Raw genomic sequence first — 27288 nt, forward strand, 5'->3', positions numbered from 1 at the left:
GTTGAATTAAAGTGTTAATACAGATTTTCACAGAGCTGTAGACCAACATCTGATTTATGAATAATACAAGTACGCACTGGACTGAATGCACCTTTAGAAACTCAGTTTTCACTTTGAAACTTGCACTGGGTGCAGTGAGGAGAAATGAAAAGCAGGAGTAATTTACAAAGTGGACATTTGCCTCTGGACCAAATACTCTCTCAGTGTAATCTAAGAGCCCATCTGAGGGAATCATGTTTCAATATCACTTTCTGCACACAAAGAAGCCGTTACCCACTCACACATGAATCTGCAGACTCCAGTATAAATCACACTTGTCTGGTTGAACTAAAGACTTTTTAAAAAGCCGCCCCAGCCCCCATGCACACACACACACACACACACACACACACACTCTGACAGGCTGGTGGGTGCTACCAGTTGTGACTCGGTGAGCTGCACTGGTGCCTCAGAAGAAAGAGACAGAGAGCTCGAGAATGAACCATAAAGCGAAATCCAAATTAACTTCAGACCAATCCTGCGGTGGAGCGGGGTCAGCACACGGCGTGCCTCCACCTCACTCTACCTTTTCCCGCGGGCCACGCACTGGCACCTCTCTATTTGTCTGGCAGCCGGCCCCGAGCCGCTGCCTCCAAAAGCCCGAGATACATTCATCAAACACACACTTGATAATTTACAAAGGCAGCATAAAATTGTGGATTTTCGGGCTGCATAATCTTTAGACAGATAAACAAATTACCCGGGGCCTTCCAGCAGAGAGGGAGCGCTCGCTCGGCTAAACATTCATTACCGGCGCTCCCGGAGCTGGTGCCGCGCCGCACAGCCAGCGGGCAACCTTTGGCGTGTTAGGGCTCGGCAAGCAGAAAATAACATGATGGCGAGTTAACCGACCGTGCCATGATAGATGACGCTGCACGCCGGGCTGTTTACGGGCCTATGTCTCAACAATCTGTAATGCTCGGAGCCAGAGAGTGTGTGCTCAGTGAATCATCAGCCAATCTGCGAACACACTAACTGTTCCACTCTGTCCCTGCATTACAAGCAATTAGCCGGTGCTTGAGGGGAGGAAAAGCAAACAACAGGCCAGCTGTGTGTGTGGGTGAATTAATTTTTTTTTTTTACGTGATTCTGACACATTAAGTGGGTGAAATAAACTGGGTGTTATTACAGTCTTTGTTTTTAGGAACTGTAATACAGTGATCAGAGTTATTGTTCTGGTGTGGTTTCAGTCAACAAAGAAGAAAGATCAGGAAGGAATTTGTCATTTGTGGTGGACAAAAGGAGGCCAAACTTCCTGAGCGGCCTCCTGCTGTGGACTGTACCTGTACAATACACTGCTGTGTGTATTTCACACACAGTGACCACTGAAAGACCGCAAGCTCTAGCGCTGAAAAGACTCAGGCCACGTCCACACTTATATAGCATTTTTAAATGAAAATGATAGTACACAGGAGCATTTTAGCACAGAATCAACCTCCATCCATTCTAAAATGCATATAACATGACCTTTCATGCACACTGAGCATGCATGTAGCACTACTATCAGGAAACAGACTGTCTACTCTGTGGTTGGCTGCTTATAGTTACAGAAAATACTATGGAGATGGTGAAAGAAAGACCAGATATTTCTTTGCTTGGAGCGATGAGGAGATAGAAGTGTTACTAAAAGAAACAGATGAGTATAAGACAGTCAAAGGCAAGAAGAAAGGAGTACCACACAAGAAATATGACATCACACAAGGTATGTAGAGCTAGCTATGAAGGCTGTGTAATATAAAGATGTAATATCATATCGAGATATGCGACTATATATCCTCTTAGATATTGGATATGGTTATATCATGATATAGGATAAATGCTGTTTTTTCCTGATTTTAAAGGTTGCATTACCTCAAAGTGATGCACTTTCTCAACTAACCAGACAGTTCTTGTTTCAGTATTTGCCTTCACCCACTTTGTCATTATATCTAAATTTCTAATGATTATAGATCAATAATGGAGTTAATATTTTTTAAAAGTACCAATAGTCATTTCTACAATATGTTCACGTCAAAGAGGGAATTTGGTTAAAAACATATTTGTAATGTTCGATTCTGTCTCCCAGTTCTAGCATTAATGACGTGCTTTTGAGGAGATTTAAAAATATCGAGATATATATTGTGTATCGACATATAGCCTAAAAATATTGCAATATAATATTCAGCCCATATCACTCATCCCTACTAGCTGCAATGTTTTGACTTGACAAGCTGTAACTGATAAAACCCTATTGGGAAGTAAACAAGGGTGTCTGAGTCATCGTTTCCGAAAGTCTTTGTTTTGGACCATCCAGACGAAAGGCCCTGACACACCAAGCCTTTAGTCAGTGAGTGTCTTTTGTCTGAATTTTTTAGGTATGTTTTGCAGCGTTGGCATTAGTCGGCCCTTGTCAGCCTTTGTCAGCTTTTCTCAATCAATTCAACATGTTCAACTGCCGTTGGAGTCAAAGGAGCCCGTCGATGAATTAAATCACTCTGATTGGTAGTGCAGCTCAGCGCACAAGAAGAAAAATGAAAGTAAAGAAAGCAAGCTGCTAAAGTCAAGAGATAGTGAGATCAAGACAAACTTGTTACATTAGGTGTGTTTTTTTCCCATTAGCCATCAAGTTCTTAGCAAAAAAAGTGTGTAAGTTTGTAATTGTTTGTGTTATTGTTTGCTAACGCAGGATAAATATCCTTTGGTTCTTCCAACATCAGGTTGGGCTGTTAATGTGCTAACTGGCTAACTAGAGCCTTGAATCCCTCCGTGCAATTTCACTTTTTGACTGAATGAATTTTACTGATGCCATGACTTTTCCAGGGCTGGAAAACATGATTGTGAAATTACATAACTTTTCTAGGTTTTCCATGACCGTGAGAACCCTGCACTTGTTCTGTGATGTCGGTTTGGTGTGTCTGGGTCTTTAAATCCAACCCGGCAGATTTCAAAATCAAACGCTGGCAGCAGCTTTTTCAAATGTCTCTGTTTCAATGGGTTCCAAAAACATTTGGGTAAACTGGACGCTCGCAGTAAAGATAGCAATATTTTTGCCTTTTAAAATGCATTGGTTTGGACATGGTTTCAACATGTGTTTGTAAATCTAAAATGCCTACTGTATTGTCTCTGATGGTCATGCAGGCTTTTTTTCCCCACAAAATGAGAGAAGTTGTCTTATGGAAAAACGGGTCACGACAAATCTGGGGAAACTTTGCAGAGCTGCACGGTGGATCTCTTATTAATCCAGCAAACAGAACAGGAGCAGCAGACAGAAGTGGCAGATTGGCTGGAGTTTACAATGCTGGGATGGATTTGAAGCGCAGCGGCAGCCTGTGAGGTTGGACTCTCCGAGGACGGAGACAGATCTGTGGCTTTATGAAGAAGATGGGGCCCGCTGGAACTCTATAAGTGCTGGGATATATATACTGTCTGGGTGGACCCATGGCTTATCGCTGCAATTTAATATTCACAGACACCTCATCCTTCCATCTGTGAAGCGACAGAGGGTAATGTGGATCAAGGACGATAGAGTTGTCGAAAAAAAAGCAGGAGACGTTTATAAAGACACCTGTATTACAGCCAAGGGAGGAGTGGTGACATTTTGGTTAAAATGGAGGAATGTTACTTTTAATGGCTCCTGAAGCTTAAGCCAAGAAATATTTAAGGCTTTTTTAATGCTACTTTTTTAAGTTTAAGACCAAATTTCCAAAATATTGAAGGACAGTTTTTTTCCTCCATGATATTTTTTTGTCCAGTGAAAAGTTTGATTATTTATGTCAAATTTTGACAAAAACAACACTCTTTGGAGTGGAACTTATGGAATACAATGAACATACTATATTATCATAAACTTATCTATTTGGTTTACCAACAGAAGGAGGAAATATCTGGCATTTCTGGTCAGTTTTCTTGGTGATTTTGTGAATCTGACCCTGCATGTGAGATTTAACAACTTGGATCCCCATCATGACGACTTCAAAAGATGAATTTATTAAACAATTTAACCAAAAATAGATGTTACCAATCATTTTGAGATTTTACAATGTAACGTCAGAAGAAAATATTCAAATTATCTTAATACTGATGTCTGAGAATTTTAAGACTTTTGTAAGATTAATTCAAATAAGTTTAGTAACAATTAAGGCCTTACTTTAAAATTAATTAGATCAATGCCTTTTAAGACTTTTAAACGATCAGTCGGATTCATGCTTTTAAAAGCAATCAGAAGACATGAACTGGATCAAAAGGGGACAGGTTTGGGCTCACCTTTAAGACCAGGTCTCTGGCAGAGGCAGATAAGAGGATTCGGTCACACCAGGCGGGGCATCTGGTGTTCATGTACTGCTTCCCCTGATTGCTGTCTTCACTGTAAGGATAACTGAGGAGACACAAACACAATCAGTTAATAGAAAAATCAAACATTTATGGTAATTTATACACGCTTGGTGTCCAAATAATAATGAACTTTATTTTCTAGTAAAGTGCTGCGCAAAGAACAAGACAAGAGAGGCAATAAAGAGGGCAATAAATATGATTTGTATGAATCAACGGGGCTCCAGAGGAGCAATAAATATGAGACGTCACGTCATCTGCCTTATCTCAGAGACAGAGATCAAAATGTTTCCCGGAGAAAACAGGAGGTCCATAATATGACCAATCATCTGAGTAATCTCTTGTATCAACACACATGGATGGCTCAATCAAAGCAATCTCTCTCTGCCAACTGTACAGGTTGTGAGTGTTTGTGAGCGAGGGAAGAGAGGGAGGGAGAAGAGAGAAGAAAGAATGAGAGCGATTTAGTGGGAGCGGGACAGAGGGAGATGCCCATATGTATAGCTACATCCCTACAGGGTCATCAAAAACAGATTAGGTGCCGCAGCAAATGGCCGTGAGAGATTGTATCTGGGAACAGCAGGGAACAATCGCATGATTTAAGCACCGGCGGGGCTGGATTTGGGCGGAGAGCCACGGAGCTGATACAGATTTACATTGTTGAGAATTCAATTTGCGCCCGCGGCTCATCAAACTGCTTCAGATTTACACGCCACCAATCCAATTTGTTTGTGGGCGCTCATCAGGATGTAAGAGCGGGCTTACATACTGTAATACCAATCCAATTTGCTCCTTCAGTGCCACACGTGCTAACCGTAGCATAACACAAAGTGCCTCTTCTGCGAGGATGGTGGTGTCCTAATGATAAAATAAACACACACATCGGGCCTTCGATTCATCACACTTGCCAAGCTCTGAAAGCTTAATTGGACTTTGTGCTAAGGCAGAATGCATCTTAGAAGCATTTGGTTGTGGCTGCTTTGAATAAATATGTGTTCACATCACTATGTGGCTGCTGATCTTGCAGCTGCAGCTACGACTGCTATAGCCTTTTGCCCCAAATTAGTGCGTATGGGTCTCCTTTAATTGTGGGAAAACCTTCTAAAAAAGGAGATAGGCGCCTTTTCAAATGCCAGTTGATGAGTATGCTTTTCTGATTTTTGTTTTTCTGGTGTGACATGTTCAACACCACAAACAAGTCAGAAAACAGGCTTAGTAAACGGCAGCAAACAGCATGGAGGCCAATGAAAATGTTACTTCGGTAACCTCTTTTTTTAAAAATACCAATTACTTATTCAGACTCTTTGTCATTTAGGAGCTAGAATCAAAAAATACCCACTTGTCTTGGGAATAAATGCTGATTACAACATTTCCTACTCAAGACAAAAGTAAGAAGTTAGTCGGTGTTGGTGGGTTTTTGTCCAGTGTGAAAGGAGCCTTATCATAAACTTTATAAAAGATATTGGATTTAGCCACCCTGACATCACCAAGTAGTTTGTGGACTCCCATATTAAAGCCTCAAGTTTGGCATTTTTGCAGTCGCCTTCTCTGGGTTTTCTTTTTTTGGACCTAGAAGTGACCATATTTGAACAAGATGGTAGAGCTGTGGAGGAGCGAGGGGTGGATCTGAGTGAGAAGCCGTGGACACTATTCACAAGCAGCCTGTCACTCAAACTGGCCCACAGTTAATTATGCAGATTAAGCTTTAATTAAAAATAAACAGGGGAGTTGTATAAAGTTAACCCCTGTACAGTTGTCACAAATTTTAAAATTAACTATAAACACCAAAACTGTTTTTTTGTACCAGGCTGTAAACATGTCAATATCTGCTGTAAAGTTTTCATTTGAACACGGAGGTCTATGATGACTGACTCACTTTTGGAGCCAGCCTCAAGTGGCTATTAGAGTTTTTTTGGGCACTTTGCTGATTAGCTTTATTTTTCAGCCACAGAGGGTCCTGCTTGGGCTTTACTAACACAACTACAGCTAATGGTACTGCTAGTACTAGCAGAACCGTATTGCTTCTCTATGTGCTCACTGCTGTCCTAAATGATTTCAACCAAAATTGACCTCTTCTGATGAGATTTGTTCTAATGCAAATTGAAAAAATCCAACAATGCAGCCAAATTTTGATGTTTCATCTCAACAGAAATCATAAAGACTTAGAGGCACCCCAGTGGCCAAGGGGTTAAGGTGCAGACCATGAACCACAACGTCCAGTTAGGATCCAACCAGGGACCACTGTGAAATGACTGTCTTCATGTCACCCTTTAGCACTCTAAAACATTACACTACACTGATACAAACACTCAAACAGAGGCATCATCTGTCAGTCAGCACTTATACCCCCCCAAAATAATTCACTGTAATTTTCTACAAATGCAGGCATTCAAACTCAGGTGGTCTGTAAGTGGCCGTTTGAAACGTGAGCATTAGGATACTAGCTTCCTTCTCTGCTGCCAGTTTGTTTCTTGACTGTCTTACTTTGTTACTCCTCTCCTTGTCTGTTATTTCAACTTGTGAATTCTATCTAACTAAGATGTGTTTTGTTGTGGTATTATTTATTGAAGGTGGATGTGTGCTGTGGCATTTTGTGCATAAAATGTCCTTTTTACCTGCTTTGTGTGCCTTTTAAACAGCAGGAAAAAAAAAGAAAATTAGCCATTTAGATAACTTCTGGCTCATTTAGAGTTTTTTTTCCCCAGTTGATCAATGAGTTCTGTCCCTATCAAATTAACTGATGTGATGAAACACTCATGTTAATTCTGTCAAACGATAGAGTTGTTACAGTACTGAAATGACACACTGATACACTGACATACAATGACTATTTCTTAAAACCGCGAGCTCCCTTGTGTGTGTGTGTGTGTGTGGTGGCCTGTGTGTATGGGGTTAAGGCTGGGGCATGACATGCCTGCATCTGGCTCACGCACACACACACTCACACACAGAGCCCCCCCACCAGGTGTACAAACAGACCTGCAGAAAGCTACTTAAAGAAGTTCCCTGCCTCCAATTAGCATGAATAGCACTTAAACCATGGGGGAAATGCATGGGGGTTTTGGTATGCTAATCAAAGAGCTAAAGAAGTGATCCCAGGATAAAAGAGAGCATGAAGAATAGGATGAGTGAAACAGAGATAGACAGGGAGGCAGAGGAGAGGGGATAAAGACGGATCAGACAGAAAGAGGCAAAGTGAGGGAGGAAAAGAGCAAAGTCTTCAAAGGGCTTGTGGAGCTGCTCCACTTCAGGGTGGCCTGAATGCTCCTGCTTCCTGAGGGACGGTCCCTGGCCTCAAACAGCCTGTGAACAATCCTCCTATCAGGGACTCTCTTATAGCTTTATTGACTAACAAGCCTGGGGTCATTTTGGTGTTAAAGAGATTGAGAGAAAATCGAGTCCCCCCCCCCCCATCTCCTTCAAACAATGAACTCCCGCCTGATAGCAAACTTCCTCGAGCACTTCAACAACAAAAACTTTGCTATCGTTCAGTCATTTTTGATGACAGCCCGCCATTGTAAAAGCTGATTAAAAATACTCAACAATAGCCATTAAAGGGCCATTCTGCGGCCCTGTGTGTGCAGGTATAGCTTGTTCTCCCTCTATGTTTTACCGCACCCTCCGCTGGGGTGAGAGATAACAAGTCTTAATGCAACAGCAAACAGTGGAATGGCGCTCTGGGGCCAAAGTGATTAATGTGTCCGATTAGCGAGCTCACAAACTTATCGTGGAAGGTAAACGGTCCAAGAGGGCGTGTGGGCTGGAGGCCGTCAGCTCATATCAGACCCTTATTGCCCGCAGCAAGACTAATTACACTAATTAATGGGCCAAGCTGATAACTCCAACAATTGTGTACCTGTATAGGAGGGGGAGCTGCACTTAAAGGTATCTACACACACACACACACACACTCACACACACACATACATGGAAAATGAACATGCAAACAGCCACGTACTGTACACTGTGTTACCAACTCTGGTGCCAGGGCTCATATGTTACACTAACAACAATGATAATATATCGTGGGATGCAAAGTTACTGAGCCAAGTGAAATGAAGGGAAAACAACAAAAATAACTACAAAATACAGCCATAAATGACCTTTAGGAACAGATGAGACAACACAGTGTTGATCCATTAAAGAAAAATGTCTCAAAGAGAGAATAATTTGGTGACAGTCACGCAACAGAGTGCGTGGGATGACGTTTTTTTTTTTTTAAATATATATAGGCTGTTCTATAAGTTAGCATTGCCCTGGTCAAAGGGATTTTACCATTTGTTTGTATTATTGCAGAAAATAAGCTCTGTGGCAAACATATTCATTTAATTCAAGTATGTTTTTGTTTTTAAATGTTTTCAGGTGTAACTGCCATCAGCAAAAGTAAAAAGCTAATGTTAGGCTATAAACTGCACCATACATGACTTCAGTATCACCACAACAAGTCGTGTTTGACGTGATGACGTACATTTAGCCACTTGTTTGCAACCACCTAATTGAAGACATAAAAGCTTCAGAATTCACAGGTGGGGTATTTACTGACATATTTTATATCACAGAACAAAATGAGGAAGCCTGTGAAAATCACAGACCTTATTTCAGGAGCCTAACCAAAAAACTGTTCAAAAAACCCATTGACTTTGAGATGACTGAGCCAAAAGTGCAAAAATACTATCTCATTTCTGGGTTTTAGGACTCATTCTTGCACCTCTCTATTACAGGTGAAATGGATGACATCTAGCCAGTTTATCCCAATTATGATGCTATTGAATTGAATGTGTTCTGTTACAGTTTGAGGTCCATTAGAAATTACATGCACATCTCACTCCCTGCACTTCATCAATGCATCAGAGCCAAATTTAATTTTTACTGTTCATACACTATGTGCATAATTTTGTTGAGATTGAAACAATTTCTGAAGGTCATCCCTTATACATGACATTAAAGGGGCACTATGTCCACTTTCAAATCTTATTCCTATGGTCTTAGACAGTCACTACAATATAATAATGCTCATTTAGGTATAAAAACGAAAACAAACATTCTATGGGTCCACAAAATCAGTTATTCTCAATGGAGCAGCTCCGGACTCTATAATTGGTGACATCACAAATATGACTTCTCTGGTTTCAGGCTTTGAGAGAGAGAAAGCTCATGTTCACAAGTATTGATTAAACTTTCCTATATGATGGAAAAAAATTGTCATTTGTTACAATCGTCATGTCGACTAATAAAGAAAGCACACTATTCTCCCACGACCACCACAGAAATTGGCAGTGGTGCACTAAATTTGCATTTTGATTATTGACATATTTCATCATGGACAAGTATATTTTCTGCTTGTGAACTCACTGCAATAACCAGTATGCTATAAACTTTATGTAAAATTGTAAAGATTAACTTGCAATAAATCATATGGACAATTCATATGCAGTACCATATTTAGTAAATCTTGAAAATCTAGAAAATACAAAAGTGACAGAGCTAAAAAGTTCTGCATACTCCTGCCACTGCCTTGAAACACACTTTACATCCAAAAGGCAGTACTAAAACAATAACAGTTATTTACTTTAATTACAGTACATAATAAGCTTGAAGTGAAAAAGTGACAAGAGAAAAGAAAGAAAAAGAGATTTGACCTTCATCAATATCATACAATGACACTGAACCTCAAGTATTTGTCTTGGTCATTGGTGTTACAGTTTTTTGGTTTCTTTTTTTTTTTTTTTTTTAGAGCAATCACCTGTGTAATGTTGACATAAGAATACAGCTTCCCTCCAAGCTACCAATTTTTGGTTCTAAAAACATTCAGAGAATGGTACAATGCAACCAATTCAATGTGTTAGTAATGTTTTCAGCAGCAAGGTTTCTTTTAGTTCCCAGAACATTCCTCTTAAAGTTAGGGTAACATTCTCTATAAACATCAAGAAATATTAAAACTGTGTTTTTTAATTAACATACCGCGTTAAATTACATTTTCATTAAAAAGCGCTCTGTAATTTCAGTCCTCGATGACATGTTCTGAATGTTACTTTGACAGTGTTCTTACTTTGTTCTCATGTAACATTGTGGGGATGTTTTATAAAAGAAAATTCTCTGATCTGTCAACTCTCAACATCACCAAAACATCCTCAGAATGTTTCAGTTACAACCTTACATCTTAGTCAGCATTTAACCTTAAAGTAACATTATTTGACATGACAAACATCCTTAAAACATTCTTTGAACATTCGATTAATATGTTTAAAACATTATTGCATCTTGTAGGTAACATTAGCCAACGTTGTGGGAATGTTCCCTGCTTAGCCGGGCTGCTTGTTTCTCCACTCTTTTCTGTTGCTGACCACATCTGGATGATACATGTGTGTGCGGTGGCACATCGAGACCCTGTAGCACCCATCGAGAGCTCATTCATTCATGCTCGGTTGGGGGTTTAATGTTTGACTTGGCTGCTGACACATTACTCACATGTGTTCTGGTCCGTTTCAGCTTGTTTGTCTTGCAACAGTAAAAACTGCCGAGGTGAGTAAAGGCCCTACCTATGGTGTGTCACTCAGCCTCGCCCGGCAGAGGGAGAGGCTGCTGTGACACATATTACTGCACTAAACAAGCGACTGTATCTATGCACATTTTACCTGAATAATAGTTAAAATAACAGAGATTAAAACAAGAAGAAGCTGTGTTTAAAATGCAAGTTCAGATTTTGTTTATGGGGACCTGCATCAGGACCTGACACTCAGACAGCTCCGGGCCAGACTTCCTTGTCCCACATTCTCTTATCTTATATTCTTATAATGACACATAAGTGACAGGACAAACAGTGGGCTATTCGGAAGCTCAGTGTTTAATGAGGGCAATATGCACTTGGGAATACAGGTAGGGCAGAAAGCCAAAGATAAGAGTCACAGTGACAGAAGTTCAAGGGTGGTAAAGAGCATCATGGGATGTTGGAGTGTCCGCGGCAGGGCTGGGATTGGCTAAAAAGTCAGAAACTGTGGGTTTCTGATGACTCGCTACCTCTGTGTTTGTTTGCCGTTGTCAGGGGAGGCTTGGCAAAACACAACACACACATACACACACGGATTCAAAAAGATCAGCCAAATGCTATCAATAAAGCTGAATGTTTGCCTCAGTCTGTAGAGCTGGGAGGCTCGCAGGCACAACATTGGCATAGTCCAGTACAAACAGAGCAAAATGCCATCAGTAGCTCATGGCTGTCAGCCTGCTGGGGTTCAGCTATGACATGTTCTGCCGTTAGCCGCTCTAAATGAAGACAAGAAGACACAGATGGCACCCGTTTCATCCATGCCGTGTTCAGATTGGTTTGAACAAAGCCTCCCTCTCAGTGGCATCATCTCAGACGAGAGGCAATGACACATGACAGTGGACAATCTTCGGCTATTATCGCCACAATGGCCCCTCATCATTTTCACACGCTCTCCAGTAGTTAGAATGATGGATGCGCTGATGGTTGTAAAACAATGTTCCTGTTCAGTAGATCAGCTTGTAATGCTGCGTCCGAGACAACACACACGCAGTGGCTCGATCGCAGTGCTTTAACCAAACATTGTCGTAAAAAAAGTACATCTGTGGTGCTACTTAAATGGAGTCACACGCCTCTGCTCCAGTATAGCATGGCCAAGAACAAAACGCCTGTTCATGTGGGATGCAAACAGCAGGGCTATAGGACTAATGTATGCACAGCCAAACACACAGATACACATCCAGAGAGGGTGACATCATTTGTACAGGCCTTCAGAGACCAGGGCTGTTGTGTGAAGAGTGTTATTCACAGAACAAAGACAGTAACTGTAGACAGGAGAGCCATCTGTGTGAGCACTTCCTATGAGCTCAAAACCAGTCTCGAGGAATTCTTCGCTGCTCCGACAATTCTCTCGTATGCACTTATTAACACTAATTCGTGGATTGGCAGGGAGCCATTTGTGTCACTTGACCAAAATTTCTCTCCCATCTGAAGGGCAAAGTCATACCGCTTGGCACCAGCTTTCAAAACCTTCCTCGTTTCATGAACGTGTGAATGTTGTAGCTTTCCCAAACAGGCAAGTCACTTTTTGGCTTGTCCTCACAGTAGCTTTGGGAAATGTGTGCTAACGTGCCAAGGCTGGTTCCAGGGTGATTCCCAAACAGTGAGGACACAACTGTTTATCAGTTTCTGCCTCTTCACTGGCCTCACCTCCTGACCTGACCTCCGGGCCACGCTCTGCTCCTCTGCTTCTTTCCATGTCTAGACTCAACAAACACACATCTGGGACTGGAGCCACGCTGTTGCCTCTAACACCTTCCCATCATTCTCTCTGTCTGTACTTAAGGAGAAGTTTGAACATTGGATAAATGGAAAAAATACATAGAGATACCTATGTTTGTTATTGAACTCCCAGGTCACTGGAGGCCACAAAATTCAGAACGGGTTATTTGCCCTTTTCCAGCTCAAGTTATACTTAGTGTCTTTGTAGCCACAAGAGTCTGTATGGATGGGGTGCCCAGTGGCTCAGTGGATAAAACAGCGCCCCATATACAGAGGTTGTATCCTCGCCACAGCCGCCGTGGGTTCGATTCTGGCCTCGACCCTTTGCAGCATGTTGCCCCCTCTCTCTCTCCCTCTTTCATGCTTAAACTGTCCTGTCCATTAAAGCCAATAAAAGCCCAAAAAAATGGCTTCAGATTTTAAGTCTTTTTTTGGATTAGTTGATGCAGCTGTGGTTTTGAAGGATTGCTTCAGCCCCAAAATGACCATTTGTATATCAATTACTCACCATATGTTACATTGAATTTGTAACAAGGAGCTGAACTAAAAGTGAAACCTTTCTTTACCCTCCATAAAGCCAGACTCCATTGACATAAACAGTCATTTTACCTCACTGAACACAGGAGCTGCTGGTTTACCGCTGCCTCAATCAGTTAGATTTCATGTTATTGTGTGACTTTGGTATTTTAAAGGGTTACTTTGAATTCAAGGTCACACAATAAGACAAACAAATGAAATTATCAAAGTGAGGTAGACCAACAGCTCTCGTGCTCAGCGAGGTAACATGACCGTATTTGTCAATGGAGTCTGGCTTTGAAGAGAGAATAGATAAGCTCAGTTCCCTGTCGGACTGTCGGCTGTCTCTTTGGGAAGCACTGAGAATAAGATTGGATAAATAAGATTATACTCAACAAGCTGTGCGAGGGTTTGTAAACAAATGTTCTGATATAGTTTTGCCAATTTTTAAACATTCTATGACTTTAACTCTTCACAAATTTTATCCATTTTTGGACTCATCGTTCCCCAAGGAGGCATGTGAGAAACACTTTGATACAAATTTTTTCATGAATTCAAGGTAACATGGGATGAATAGCTGATATAAAAATGATCCTTTTGATGTTGCATATTTTAATTACGTGTTTTATCATTTTGGGACCAGGTCTGAAATAAGTAACACTTAAACATGTCATGAGTTGGAACCATAAGTAAATCAAAAGAAAAAAACATGACTGCTAGGACTTTACACACAACGGCTGCATATGAACTCACTTGTATATTAGGGCTTCAGCATTTACACTGTACCACTAAACCACTTCAGTGTAGCAGTTGTGAGAATTGCCTCGCTCAAACACACTGCAGCTCTAGCTGATGAAGGAGGAGCGACAATAACTTCCACAAACCTAAACATCCAACAACCTAGACATCCACTAACATGCTTTAAAAACAACCTGCAATTTCATTAATAACACTATCAGTACCAAGATGTTTTTTACTATATGCACATGTACCTTGTCCCCTCTCTTCCACTCTATATTCAGACCCATGGGACAGCAGCAGCACTTCTTCCATGTCTCCTCCCACCAGCACTGCACAACTTCTCCACCATCTCCCTGCACTGAAATCACTCATAATTTGTCCATTGATGGAGTTGTGCTGCTGGTCTGATGTCACTCAAAATCTCCCTCAAAGCCTATTCCCAGTAACCATGTTACAGGCAGAATACATTCTTCCACTGCTCCCTCATTGTCCACTGCATTTCCTCCTGAAGCTGGGGTCCCGATTCAATTTCTGCATCGATCTCGTGCAAAAAAAAAAGGCCAGAGAAATCAGATCAGAGGATAGTACTAAAAGCTTTCCCCTAAATCAATCAAAATACATGAATAAGTTACTGGTGCCTTAGTATGTTTTAGGGGATATTACCTTAGTTATGCCATTTCAAATATGAAATCAAAAGTACCATAATGTATGATAAAACTTTCCATTATTTTCAGTCAAATGGCCACGCTGCAGCCTATGTAAAGATAATGACCTAATGGCTTGTTGCAGTCTGCTGCATTAAACACAGGAGAAACTTAAATAAATGCTCGGTTTGAGATTAATAGACTCATCTTTCCCCTCTCAGCATGCTGGCTGAGTAAACTAGTAGCCATACACGGGCTCCTGTGTGTATGAGTGTATGATGAGTCGTCCCGCAGCAGCCGACTGGCTCCAGGTCCAACTGTGACAAGACCCGGGTAAATTCCTCACTCCGGTGCAAAAGTACTTAGACTTGTCACGGCCAACTTTGACAGATGACTTTTTGAAAGTAAAGAGATATGCATTTTACGGCCTGCAGCCTCTGCAGCGACGCGGGGGAAGAATTTGTGCGTGTATATATGATGACAGAGATGCATGTCTGCCAAAATTGGATATTCATTCCAAAAAAAAAAAAAAAAAAGAAAATGAAAGGGAGCCACTGGCGAAGATACAATTTTCTGCATTGAGGCTATTTCAAAGTAAAGTTGAGTACCACAGTTGGTATTTTTAAGGGCTCATGTATGCTCAATGTTATATAGAGAGCAGGAGACAGACAGAGTCCTTTGTCCGTACTCTGCGTTTATTTTGTCCATACTTGTGGACGTTTTCTGAAAACTGATGGATTAGGACAAAACAGAGCAGTGCCACTGTATACTATGAAGGCAGAGGGGTGTAGTTCAAGCAAGATACGACTGTAAGAGACAAAGGAAGAAATTTAAATAATGCTGGAACAGACCATATCGGTAATATATAATAATATAATAAAATCAGTGAAAAGAAGTCTTCGTCCATATGCTTATGTATTTAACTGCCTCACAGATCTTCACCATCTATTATGCTGCCTACATTATTACGACCTCCTCTACTGTCGCCTTGTTTTTTGTTGTGTGAAACTTTTGACAAGTCTGTTGGCTGAATCTGTGACAATGTTAAGGATGCATGGAAATATGAGGGTATGAACGTCTGAAAATTCTGAAATGGATGTATCTATTTTTTTTGTATATATGTAAGGGGAGAATAAATCAGCCTAAACTCAAAATTTTGGCACCTAGGAGTGCATCTGGATGACAATGCTGGGTTCAGACAGTAGGCAGAAGCAGGAGAAGCTCCCTGAAGCTGTCCATGGAGCTTCATTGACGGGCTCACCTGCCATGGGGCATTTTGCAGCATGGACAACCGAGCTTTGTAAAGCTTCTGACAGGAAGCCTGCCACCAGGCTTCACTGGCTTCCCTGGGAGCCAAAAGTATAACTGCAGCGCCAACAGTTTCAGCCATTCGGTCTTGTTTTTTTTTCTGTTTTACTTTAGAAATAGCCTTGTATCACTGCTGTTTGTGATTGTGTTACATACTAGCATTACATGCATTACATACCTATTCCACATTTTTGTCAGTAGTGTCTAAACAGAGAAAAAGAGACGAGCAGACACACACACACACACACACACACACACACACACACAAATAAGCAAGTTGCTTTGAGTGTTACTTCAAAGGGTAGAAGAGCAGAAATCCTTGCTGACTGCAGCTTGTCCAAAAATTGCATTTTTGTTTTGAGCCTCCAGAAAAAGTAAAGTACTGGGATAAAGTACCTTTTGGGTATCGGTTCAATTGTGAATTGACCCATACGCATCATATCAGTCACTTTGTGTTATCCAGTCCTTGGTCAACCTTGACAGCATGTCTCATTTGGTGACAACTTCCTCTCCACCACTGGACAACAGACAGAATTAACTTGCAGATTAAATGTTTGAAACTAGTATTGATTTATAGATTTGAACAAAAGTGAGCCGTGTGTGTGCATGAGTGTGTGCGTGTGTCAGTGAGGGTGTGTTCTGATGGCCTGCGTTAAAAAGAGTAATAACCTCACAGATGGCGAGGGGCAGGTCCGGAGCAGGCTATGTGATGGAGAACAATCGTTGAGGCTTGATTGCTCAAGGAGCACAAGGCAGACCTGACAGGGGGAGGGGTACCAGTATATGTGTGTGTGTGTGTTGGGTGTGTGTGTGTATGTATGAAGTGGGAGGAGGGGGTTGTTTAAGTTTAACTAGGCCACTGCTACCCATTACAAGGCTGACAATGATGTGGTTTGTCGCGCGTACCGAGTAGATCAAATCAAATTTCATATGCTGCTCCCGGGTTTCATCTATTTGATTCATCATCACCTCAAGTATGTGAGAATCATTTGTATTCTTCCGCAGCAGCACGTTCATTCCTCCCTGTGGAGAGATGATTCAGTATTATATGGATAGGTGCAAAAGTCAGCCAGTGTAAAAGGACAATAAATCCACCTGTCACTTATGCAAAGTGATGTAAATGGGGTCCCTGATTAAGACACAGAGTCATTTAAAAAACAGGGACTGGCAGAACCTTGACACATGCACTCACACACACACACACACACACAATCTCCCACTCAAAGCCCCTCACACACACATCTAATGCTTTGATAGCTCTATGTATCTCAAGCCTACTCTCTCTCACACACACACACTAAAATCCCCCGCCGCCCTGCGCCTGCCACTAGAGCAGTTTATCAAGTAATTATTGTTTGATTACAGCGTTTCATTATCTGCACTGATTGAGTCACAACCGACGGCAAAGGTCAAGCGCCATTAACGCGCTGCTCCCGAAACATATTTCCACGCCGGCCGCGTGTTTGCCCTCCCTCTCCTCTGAAAGGGCTAATTGCAAATGCATTTGTTTGAGGAAGAGGAGAGGAGACCACCCCGCTCCAGTCTCCCCCAAGTCCCACTGAGATGGAATATCAATGCTGCCCAAAGCGTTCACACAGCGACACACACATACACACACACACACACACACACACACACACACACACACACTTATGAAAAAACATACACATGGGAGCAGTTTGGGATCCTATCCAATCATACTTAACAACTGATAGCCATCAAATGCAGATCCAACAGCTTTCATAAAACCATTTTGGACAATAAGCGGATGATTGACTTCATCTGATTTTACATATTAATAATGAGTCCTTATGGCCAAGATCTGGTCAGCATATTCACTGCATTTACCAACGTGTGATATCAGTATGTGAGGGAAAACTCAGGCTTTAGGGTTTACTCTCTTTATGTTGTTGTCTTCATTCTGTCATTTTGTTGCTGTCACCTGAAATCCATCACTGAATTTGGGAATTTAGACATTTTTAATAAATTGAAAAATTAAGACTTCCTTTATAATTTAAGAAATGTGTTATAGACTATATAAAAAAATTCAAATCCCAATGAATTATTAAAAAAATGCATTGAAACAAAGCATAAAAGAGTATTTCTTTTTTTTTAAAATACTTTTATTTTTATCATTATTTCATCTTTTTTAAACAAAAAGACTATTTTTCTCAGCTCATGAAAAATTAAATTGACTTTATATTTTGAGAAGTTGGCATACATACAGGGTTCTTCTGCCTATGGCACTTAAGCTAGAGTCTATGAATATCTCTGTCTGTCTTATAGCCCAATGAGATCTAATATTGGAAATAAAACAACAACACAATAAACTTTCAACATTAAATAAAATTGTAGACTTGTAAAAACAAACAAATGAAAAAAAACCCCAAAGGGCCATATTTTTGTCATAGTGCAACCAATCAAACCAATTCCGCGCGTAGCGCAGAGCGCATCATGCACGGGTGGGACGCCAAGTGCCAACAGGTGGGAGGTTCATTCAAATGAGGCAGTACAAAGTGAGTTTTTAGTATTTCAGTGGAAAACATGTCTTAAATATTGTGCTGAGAATAGACATCATCTTCACATGATCTTAGACCTGTTTCTGGTAGAATGTCATTCTTCTGCCAAATGCTTTTTTCAACAAGAGCAAACTAAATATTAGTGCAAATGTGCAGCAATAACAGATTAATAACCCCTTGATCTATATTTAACTTCACCCAGCCCTAAGCACCCAATGCACCCAAGACCTGCTGGACCAAAGAAACATCTCGAGCCTGTGGCTCTTCCTCTGATTTGCCATACCAACAGCCATGCTGCTGGAGTGGCTAAAAAAAACTTGATATTAATGCATGAATGTCAGACAGTGGAACTAAATCTCAGAACAATATAGGTTTTTCGACATTAGGAGTGTGAATGCATATGTGTGTGATGTGAAATGGCTCTGTACCTGGGCGGGAAAGAGATCTCCAGTTCATGCAGCTGATCCTTGAACACCGACAGCTCTTTGTCGTAAGCTAAAAGCTGTGGAAAGAAAAAAAAAGAAAGAGACATTTCAACGATTATGAAACAAATGTTTATTAAGTTTTGAAATCAAGGGAACATTAATGGAGCTGAATGCTCTTTTTCAGCTCTGCCCTGCTTTACATTCACAAAGTTCACACACTCTTGTCTAAAAGTCGGCTGGCACAAACAGTTTTCCACTGAGCAGTTATCAGTCCTGATGAGCAGTTTTGGGATTATGAATATCGTCCAAACGATGTGTACTCAGACTTGAGCTTGGTTTCCCCAACAAACAGACAAATCCCAAGACAATTCAAGGACAATAAGAAGCCTCTTCTGATTCAGACAGTTTGATTCAATATCTGATATTAAGTGAACCTAGATTATTGGGCCTCAGCAAGGGGTGGATAAAAATAAGCCAAATCAGAGTTTAGGAGAGTAGATATCATCTTTTGGTGTATTTTGATATTTTTATGTTCCGCACGCTGGCTAAAATTGACAGCAATTGACCAGTCGTGTGTGTGTGTTACCAGCCCAGTCCTACTGGGGGTCTATCTCCCCACACTGACAGTGCATCCACACACTCTTCATCAATCATGTCTCCTCACCCAGCTGTACTCACTCACTAGAGTGTACACACGAACGTCCCCCAATTTCCCCCCTTTCACAAAACCCATAAATCATTAGTGAAAAGTGCAATTAGCGGCTCCTTGTACACATTAATTATCTGGGAGATGAACAGGTAGCGCGGGCACCTGCATGACTGCCTCCGTGAGAGACTGACAGCGACGTTTCCCAGCAACCCCGCAGGACCTCGCGCTAGCCCCACCCTTTCCTTTCAGACAGGAAGACACGGAGATGAAGCCGAGACATGTTTGTTTGGTGGTAAATTGGGCTATTGTACATGTTTCAAACAGCGGGCTACAATTATGGCCTCATGAAGACCTCATCCTAGACGCTATGAGTCTGACATCGGTTGTATAGGCGGCTTGACGTTAATGACATTACATTGGTGTACTACATGCAGCAGTATGTTGATAGCTACATGATGAAATATAAGCGGAGATGATGTGCTGGTAATACTTGGAAGGACGTTCTCACAAAGTGGGACATGGGAGGAGGGATATTATAATATCAGCAGAAGGTAACTGCAGTCTTCCATCTACGTTGACATATTTATGTTGTGCATGTATGACCGTGTAAGCATTGTTTGTCTTCACAGCACTGTTGAGTACACACAAACACACACACACACACACACACACACACACACACACATATATATATAAAGCCAAAGTCCAGTATGTGCCTTTACGATGACAGTAAGTGTGTGTGTGTGTATGTGTGATTATGTGTCAGTGGTGTAGAACAGTGGCCATTACTTGCAGGCAGAGGGGCCTCCCAGACAGAGTCTCAGTGGTTCAGGAGGGCAGATGTGATGCATTCATCAAACTCACACTGCCGGGGTCACAGGAGAGACTCACACACTGTGGATGAGGGATGGCTGAGAAGGGGATGCAACCCCACGCTCCACTGTACACCCCGTCTCACAATCCAGCCAATGATACCTTCCTCTAGTGTGTGTGTGTGTGTGTGTGTGTGTGTGTGTGTGTGTGTGTGTGTGTGTGTGTGTGTGTGTGTGTGTGCGGTGCAGCCCGCCTGAAACTGGATTTATGTGGCCGATACCAATGATTAAGCTTTAAAAGAAATTTGATAATTCATTGTTCAACTGGAACTTGTAAATAAAGTACATTTTTGAAAATAAGATGATTGACTGTTCGACTAAATGTCTCTCCTTCTCTTCCTGAGTTGTGATGTTTAATAATGGACAGAAAAGTATTTTTGGAGAACATTATGATGTCACAGTGAAGTTGACCTTTTCGAAATAAATGCATTACTTAATGATTTTACCCGATTATTCATTTGTGTGAAACTTTGTCATAATTAGTGTATGAATTCCCGAGTTATGGCCAAAAGTATGTTTTGTGAGGTCACAGTGACCAGAAATAAACATGTTTACAGCCGGTGTTCGTCTCTAAATCTAATTTCCTCATTCATGACAACTGTATGAGAGGTGAATTTACATAACTCACCTGTTTTATAAAGGCTTAAAATAAAAAAAAGGTAGGATACTCTACCCTTGCTCCTCCACAGCACCTCCCTATCGCCCATATATGGTCAATTCAGACTCAAAATAACCAACTTGGCAATGGCCTAAATGCTGAGCTCAAGGCTTTAAAATGGGAGTCTACAAACCACTGGGTGACGTCACAGTGGCTACGTCCATTATGTTTACAGTCTATGGGCTGATGCTACATGGCAAAACGTCAGCATCCTCACCAGTGATGAGTCATGCAGTAAACAAGGTAAAGAAACAGCATTGTTCTTGCATTGCAGAGTAGTGCTACTTAGTGGATTAGTGGTTCATATGATGAGCAAGACTGTTATGTCAACATAGCATAACCTTGTTTGGCTATTTAACCTACATACTTGTACAACTGCAGTGAACGCCATTTGGGTTTGGTTATTACAGTAGTTATTACTTTAGGCTGTAAGAGAGTTAGCTGGACATTCTTTCCACTTTGGATTTTGAGGAAGCTTAAAAAAATTAACCACCATCTAAACTCTTTATACAGAGTATTACTCTAACTAATACAAAGCACACTACTTCAACATGGAGAAATCAAAAGCTTGACAGAGACAGTCATGGTGGCAAAGCTATGACTGGACAACCGCTGCTCGTTGGAGGGGTTTAATGAGTATTCAATTATGTAAACACTGGCTAATAGTAATTTTACTAAATAAACTTTTCAAAATTTGCCAAAATCTATAATGAGAGGCACATTTTGCACAGGGATGCACAATAATATTGGCATCTCATTGGTACTGGCAGATATTGGCTTTAACATGAAATATCAGAATCGGCCAACACACTGATTTTTGCCGATACACAAACCTATGTGTTTTTTAATTAACAAAGTGAACATGTACAAAATTTTAAGCCTAAATTGTAGCATTTTTCTTATTTTGCACTATGAATGACTATTACATGCCCTGAAAAGCATTGTATTTTATGTCTCCATCTGCTGGTAGACCATTATGATGAGAGTATGCATAATATCATGTTAATTATACTATAAAAGAGGGTTGATGATCGCTGAAATAAGGTGGAAAAAAAGTGGATATATCAATATTGGCAAAATGAGTTGTAATATATCCGTGTATAGGATATCGGCAAAATATCCATTATTGTACATTAAAAAAAATTACAGGTGGAAAATATACATTTCAATCATCTCTGGTGGACAACTTTGAAAAGACGAGACTGCTTCTAAATGACCTCAGGCATGTCTTTGGCATTTCTGTACTGAAATGCTTGTTGGCTGTCCAATACATATATTGGCAGAAAGCTTACATTCACCGATATATTGGCCCAGCTGATTTATCGGTCTAGCTCTAATGTGAGACATGGGGGGGTTGAAAGTTAAGGTGTGTCAGACTATACTGAGCAATGCATGCTCATAGTGGTATAATAGTGACTGCACAAATCAATAATTGAAGGTTTTCTATGGATGCACCTTTATCATGTTCACAGGAGTGATTCTGTTTGTTTGACTAAAGCACCTCAGATTGTGTTTGTGACAGTTTAAACAGGCGACGAGCAACATATGGCTGTGTGTATCTTCAGTGTGCGTGTCTTAAGTGAATGTTGAGTAATTCATTCAGGTGAGTGAAAACCCCTACAGCAACAAATTTCACACTACATTTAATTCCAGGTCAATTAAGCATAATGCTCTGCTGCTCTGCCAGGTCAGTGGTTTAAAAAAAACCCTGCTTATATTGGTTCAAGGCCTCATGACATTATAAAGCCAGGAGTAGTTTGTCAACCAGAAATGACCTTGGGAGTTGTGGAGGAGGTGGTGCGAGATGATGCAGCTCTGGCAATATCTGAGAGGGAAAAAGATGAAGAAGTGTCTGAATAAAAACTACCCTGTCATAGGCTCAAATTTCTGACTCTGCTTGGATGATCAGCGTGCTCTTAAATCAGAGTGGCAGTGATAGTTAGGAGGCAGGAAGTTGAGGGGGGTAAAAAAAAAGGGAATACGAGGTCTTTGGCCCCCGACTGTCCCTCTCACTGTGCTGACCACCTGTAATTGTGCTTTGATTTACGCGTTGTCAAATATCCCCTGTGACAACACCTGCTGCCATTAAAAGCCATCAATAAATGCTGGGGTGAAAGGTCATTTAATTTGATTTTTACACCTCGCACTTGGCTTTCATTGCAGGGGCCATATTTTTCCTTCTTTTTATGGGATCTTCATTATTTTGTGTGGAAAAGCGATAAACTGTCGCTGGCAGGGGGGGTGGCCGATTGGTGTTGAGAGGGACTGACCCAAACAAAACACGACATTACAGTACACTGAACCTCTGAACTCTCCTTAGCATGTTATATAAGTTATGTAGAGAGGAAGGGATTTAGACAAAATTTAAAAACGTCAGAAAATGGACACCAACTTCTAAAATATTGGCACAACTGTGGCTTTTTTTCCCCAATTAGAAACTTTGTCAGAGGAACAATGAAAAACTCAGGTTGAACATAGCCATATAACCACAAACGGGGTTGGGGAGTAACAATATACATGTACCTAAGTTACTTATTTAAAATACACAAAATGAGTAACTGCATTCAGTTACAATTACAGTTTAAATTGGTGGCATTCTAAATACAGTTACTGAGTTTAAACAAAGATCATGTTTGCTTGTTTTATTTGTTCTAACAATGCATCTTAACTAAAAGCCTGCATGGCATGGACGTGTCAGTTTGACTGCATTGTTCTTTGTTGTAATGTTCCAAATGGTATTGAGTGACGGAACGTTGCCATTTGGGGACTCTGAACGCACCCCCCCTTTCTATGTATTCCCGTCGCTCCCTTTGAAAGCATGGTCCGACCTATCTGATGGTGTCCCTGTTATGCTTATTTTATGAACTGTGTTTCTTTGCTGACATCTTTAATAAACCAAATCTACCAGCATGTAATCTAAGCAATGTCCTGCTTTGGACGGGGCAGCAGCAAAACATATTTCAGCCGCCTAAAAAAACAAATGTCAGTTTAAGTGTATGCTATATTTGAGTATTTGATCTGCTTAACCTTACACAATAGCTGATGGAGGCAGCGACAGAGAGGCAACTCCGCATTTTGGTGGAGTAAAATTACTGTTTTTCTTAATGGCATCTGGTGTTTTTGACATAACAGCTTGAAATCCCCGTCGATAAGGGCTATCTTTTAGCAAGGTTAAGTGGAGAATATATTCTATGTCTAACATATACTTAAACTGATATTAATTTGTTTAGGTGGCTTTAAACTAATCAATTGAGTCAAAGTTTGCTAACTACCATTTGATTATATGTACGTGACGCAGCGGTTTTCTGCCCGTAAGTTACTATTTAGGTATTTAGAATATGTTACTTAGTTTCAGTAATCTAATGGAATACGTTACTCATGACATTTTAGGAGTGTATTTAGGTATTCAGTAATCTGTTGTGGAATATGTTCAAAAAGTAACCTACCCAACACTGACCACTGGTAAGCACATGTGTACTATCTATTCTGATAATACTACATAAGCAGCCAATACTCTGTGGAACCATTCAAAAAAGGAGGTGAGCTAAACAAAGAGACAACCAGGGACAGCATCAGTTTATATAAATCCTATAAGGTCAGATTTCATTTAGCAGGGCCTCTGTATTGCCACTTAAGAGCCTTGGCAGGTAAAAAAAATGAAAAAACTTGAGCGGCATTTGTTCTTTATTCCTTTATGTCCCCTCATGTTGAAAACGTCTCCGGGCTTTTGAGTAATGCTGAGGGCTACGCCGCCAGCATGACAAGAAGAGGCAAGCCAGACAGAAAGGTTCATCACTTACTACGGCTAGTACACAAACGCACCCTCCTCTCCTGGTCCCCCATCTGCCGACACCACACTGATAAAGTTACAATAAAGAGATACTGAAACAAAATCAATGGGGATGGAGGAGGGGGACGGCCCCGCGGGTGTGTGCTCCAGGAGAGGAAGAATCTGTGCCGATCTACGGATGCACAATACGCATGCACTCACACAAAAACACACACACCATTGCCCCTCCCATTTCTCTACCGGAGCAAGGCCCCACGGTGCCCCTTGACGCCATGAGCGCCCGGAAAATTTAATCTTCCCAAATACTCATCAGGGCTCTCCATCGTCCCACCGTGACAGCGCCGGGGATAATTAATTATACAATTTCGATGGGAATATCGACTAAACAAACCTATTAATCATAGCAAAAGTCAATAGGCATGGACACATTCAATCATGTCCTGGCCAATGATTACTCCTCTCAAAATACAATAATTATTTTCAAGAGCTGCCTCGAATTAAATTTCTGTCAAGCTGGTACAAGTCTTGCAGTTGATGAAGGATGCAATGGATTTTTTTTTTCTTCCCTACTTCCCCAGTGGAGGAGTGTGAGGAGGGACATTTATCCTTTTGGAAAGGTAGTTTGTTTTATAAGGATCATAACATGGTGTGTTTAACTAGACCATGACCATCAGATTATCTCTGATGCCCCCATTATGTCATCCATCTTGTCAGGCTTGGTGAGGAGGAGCATAGGGAGGAGGAAGGCGGGGGGTGCCTGAGCCTCCTACAGCTGCTGTTACACACTTCCTACACATTTCTGCTGATCAGATTCAATGATTCTCCAATGTCCAACAGGACAATGTGTAAAGTCAATATCTTTCAGCATCTGAGTCCTTTCAAATCTATCTTCAGTTAAATAGCTGGATGATGTCTCTTCCTGTTGTTTTAGTGAACTACCTTCATCACTAGAAGACTTTTAAAATGATTTTATCCATGAACAACAATCCAAGAATAACACTTTTTCAGCACAGATTGCGTCTTTCTCAAAAATAACCCGATTTCCAACTGGTAGGTGAAACAGACCGTCTTGTTCACATGCTGAAATTGTGCATCCATGCTTTACTAAATCCACAGAGTCAGGCTGAGTTTTGGGTGAGCATTGTGCAACTTCAGTGCAGTGCTAAAAAAGCTGATACAGAACATGGTAATATGTTATATGGTCTTACAGTGCAGAAAAAGTTTCTTTTGTAAATTTAAAGGAACCCAACAGAGGAAGAGTGTGTGGAGTAACTACCTTTCAACTCGGGTTATAGGGTAATAATACCGTTAAAACAATTGCTTTAATAATAAAGCTATATAAAGTACTGTTATAATACAGTTAAATAAAGTACTGTCCCACCCCTACTTTCAAGATTCAGTGCATTCAGTGCACAATCATAAAGAAGAGCAATGCTGAAAAAGAGCATTTACAGATGAAAATATGCAGTGACACAGTCTAATTGTTAGGCATGCAAACACAAGTGCAGTCAAAAGTAAAAATATAATTTTCACACACAATTAAATTCATAATCATCAATCATCACCTACAACCTCTATTATGCTTTTACATTATGTGACCAACAACATAAATAAACTCTATGCTTCCAGACAAGTGTCTTCACAGTCCATTCTGTTGATGTGTAGGTGTGTGTGCGCCCTTCACGGGGTTTTTAACAAGGTCCAACTTTGACTACTTAATGTAATATATAGCCATATAAAAGACAAAGTGTGTGCCGGGTGTTTTTCTTCTGCAGACATTTAACACTCACCTCATTGACACAAAGCCTCATTTAAAAGTTATTCCAAAGACATTTTGCCCCACAGCAGGGACAAAGAGAGTGTGTGTTAGGCTGAAGTGACGTGAGGGCATCAGCGAGAGTATCTGCATGACTCAGGTCAGCAGCTGCAGCGATGACTTGTTTGCACAAGAGCTTATTTACCTTTACACAACCCTTTCTGTACCTGCTATCCAAATATGGAGAAAAAAAACGAATTTTGTAGCTGCATTTAAACTTTTGACTTTCATTCTGTTGTGCTCGGTCCCTTTCAGAGATAATCAGTTTAAATGGCAGCTGTTGTTACAGTGAATAAAAAAAGGTCTGCACAGTTGATAAAAGTAAATTAGACTTGTAATAAACAAGTGGAGAAATGAGAGAGCAGATGGATATATAAGGGGTTCGGAAGCAAAGGGGTGACTTACTGAGGTCCCATTGTTTTCCCGGAAAACGTCCTGGTTGACATAATTAAAAAGCTTCTTTTCAAGTTGAAGAACAACCTGGATCAGTGCAAGAGAGAAACGGTGTTCTGATTAATACCAATACTAATGTGAACTGCACTTTGTAATTAGAGCACTAATGAACAGCAGTGTGCTGCAGAGGCAGACAGCACTGTTAATTCTACACATGTCTCACTGAGGCATCACAGCACTTTACACTGCATGTTAACACAACCTGCAATACCTCAAGCTGAGGTATATGACATACGTACGACTACAAAATAATTAGCACTAGAGTGTTTAATTACAAGTCTAGA

General features: G+C 40.8%; 1 protein-coding gene across 2 annotated transcripts in view; it reads right to left on the bottom strand.

Moving 5' to 3' along the window:
• The window catches only part of LOC121954486 (inositol polyphosphate-5-phosphatase A), a 184656-nt gene that overhangs the window by 5479 nt on the left and 151889 nt on the right, over positions 1-27288 (bottom strand). For both annotated transcript variants that reach the window (XM_042502000.1, XM_042502001.1), the window contains exons 11-13: positions 26957-27031; positions 18770-18843; positions 4282-4393 (exon numbers count right to left, since the gene is read on the bottom strand). In XM_042502000.1, coding sequence (XP_042357934.1) covers positions 4282-4393; positions 18770-18843; positions 26957-27031 — 261 coding nt within the window. The remainder of the gene's footprint in view (positions 1-4281; positions 4394-18769; positions 18844-26956; positions 27032-27288) is intronic.

Source organism: Plectropomus leopardus, chromosome 15, assembly GCF_008729295.1.
Source record: "Plectropomus leopardus isolate mb chromosome 15, YSFRI_Pleo_2.0, whole genome shotgun sequence".
Lineage (NCBI taxonomy): Eukaryota > Metazoa > Chordata > Actinopteri > Perciformes > Serranidae > Plectropomus > Plectropomus leopardus.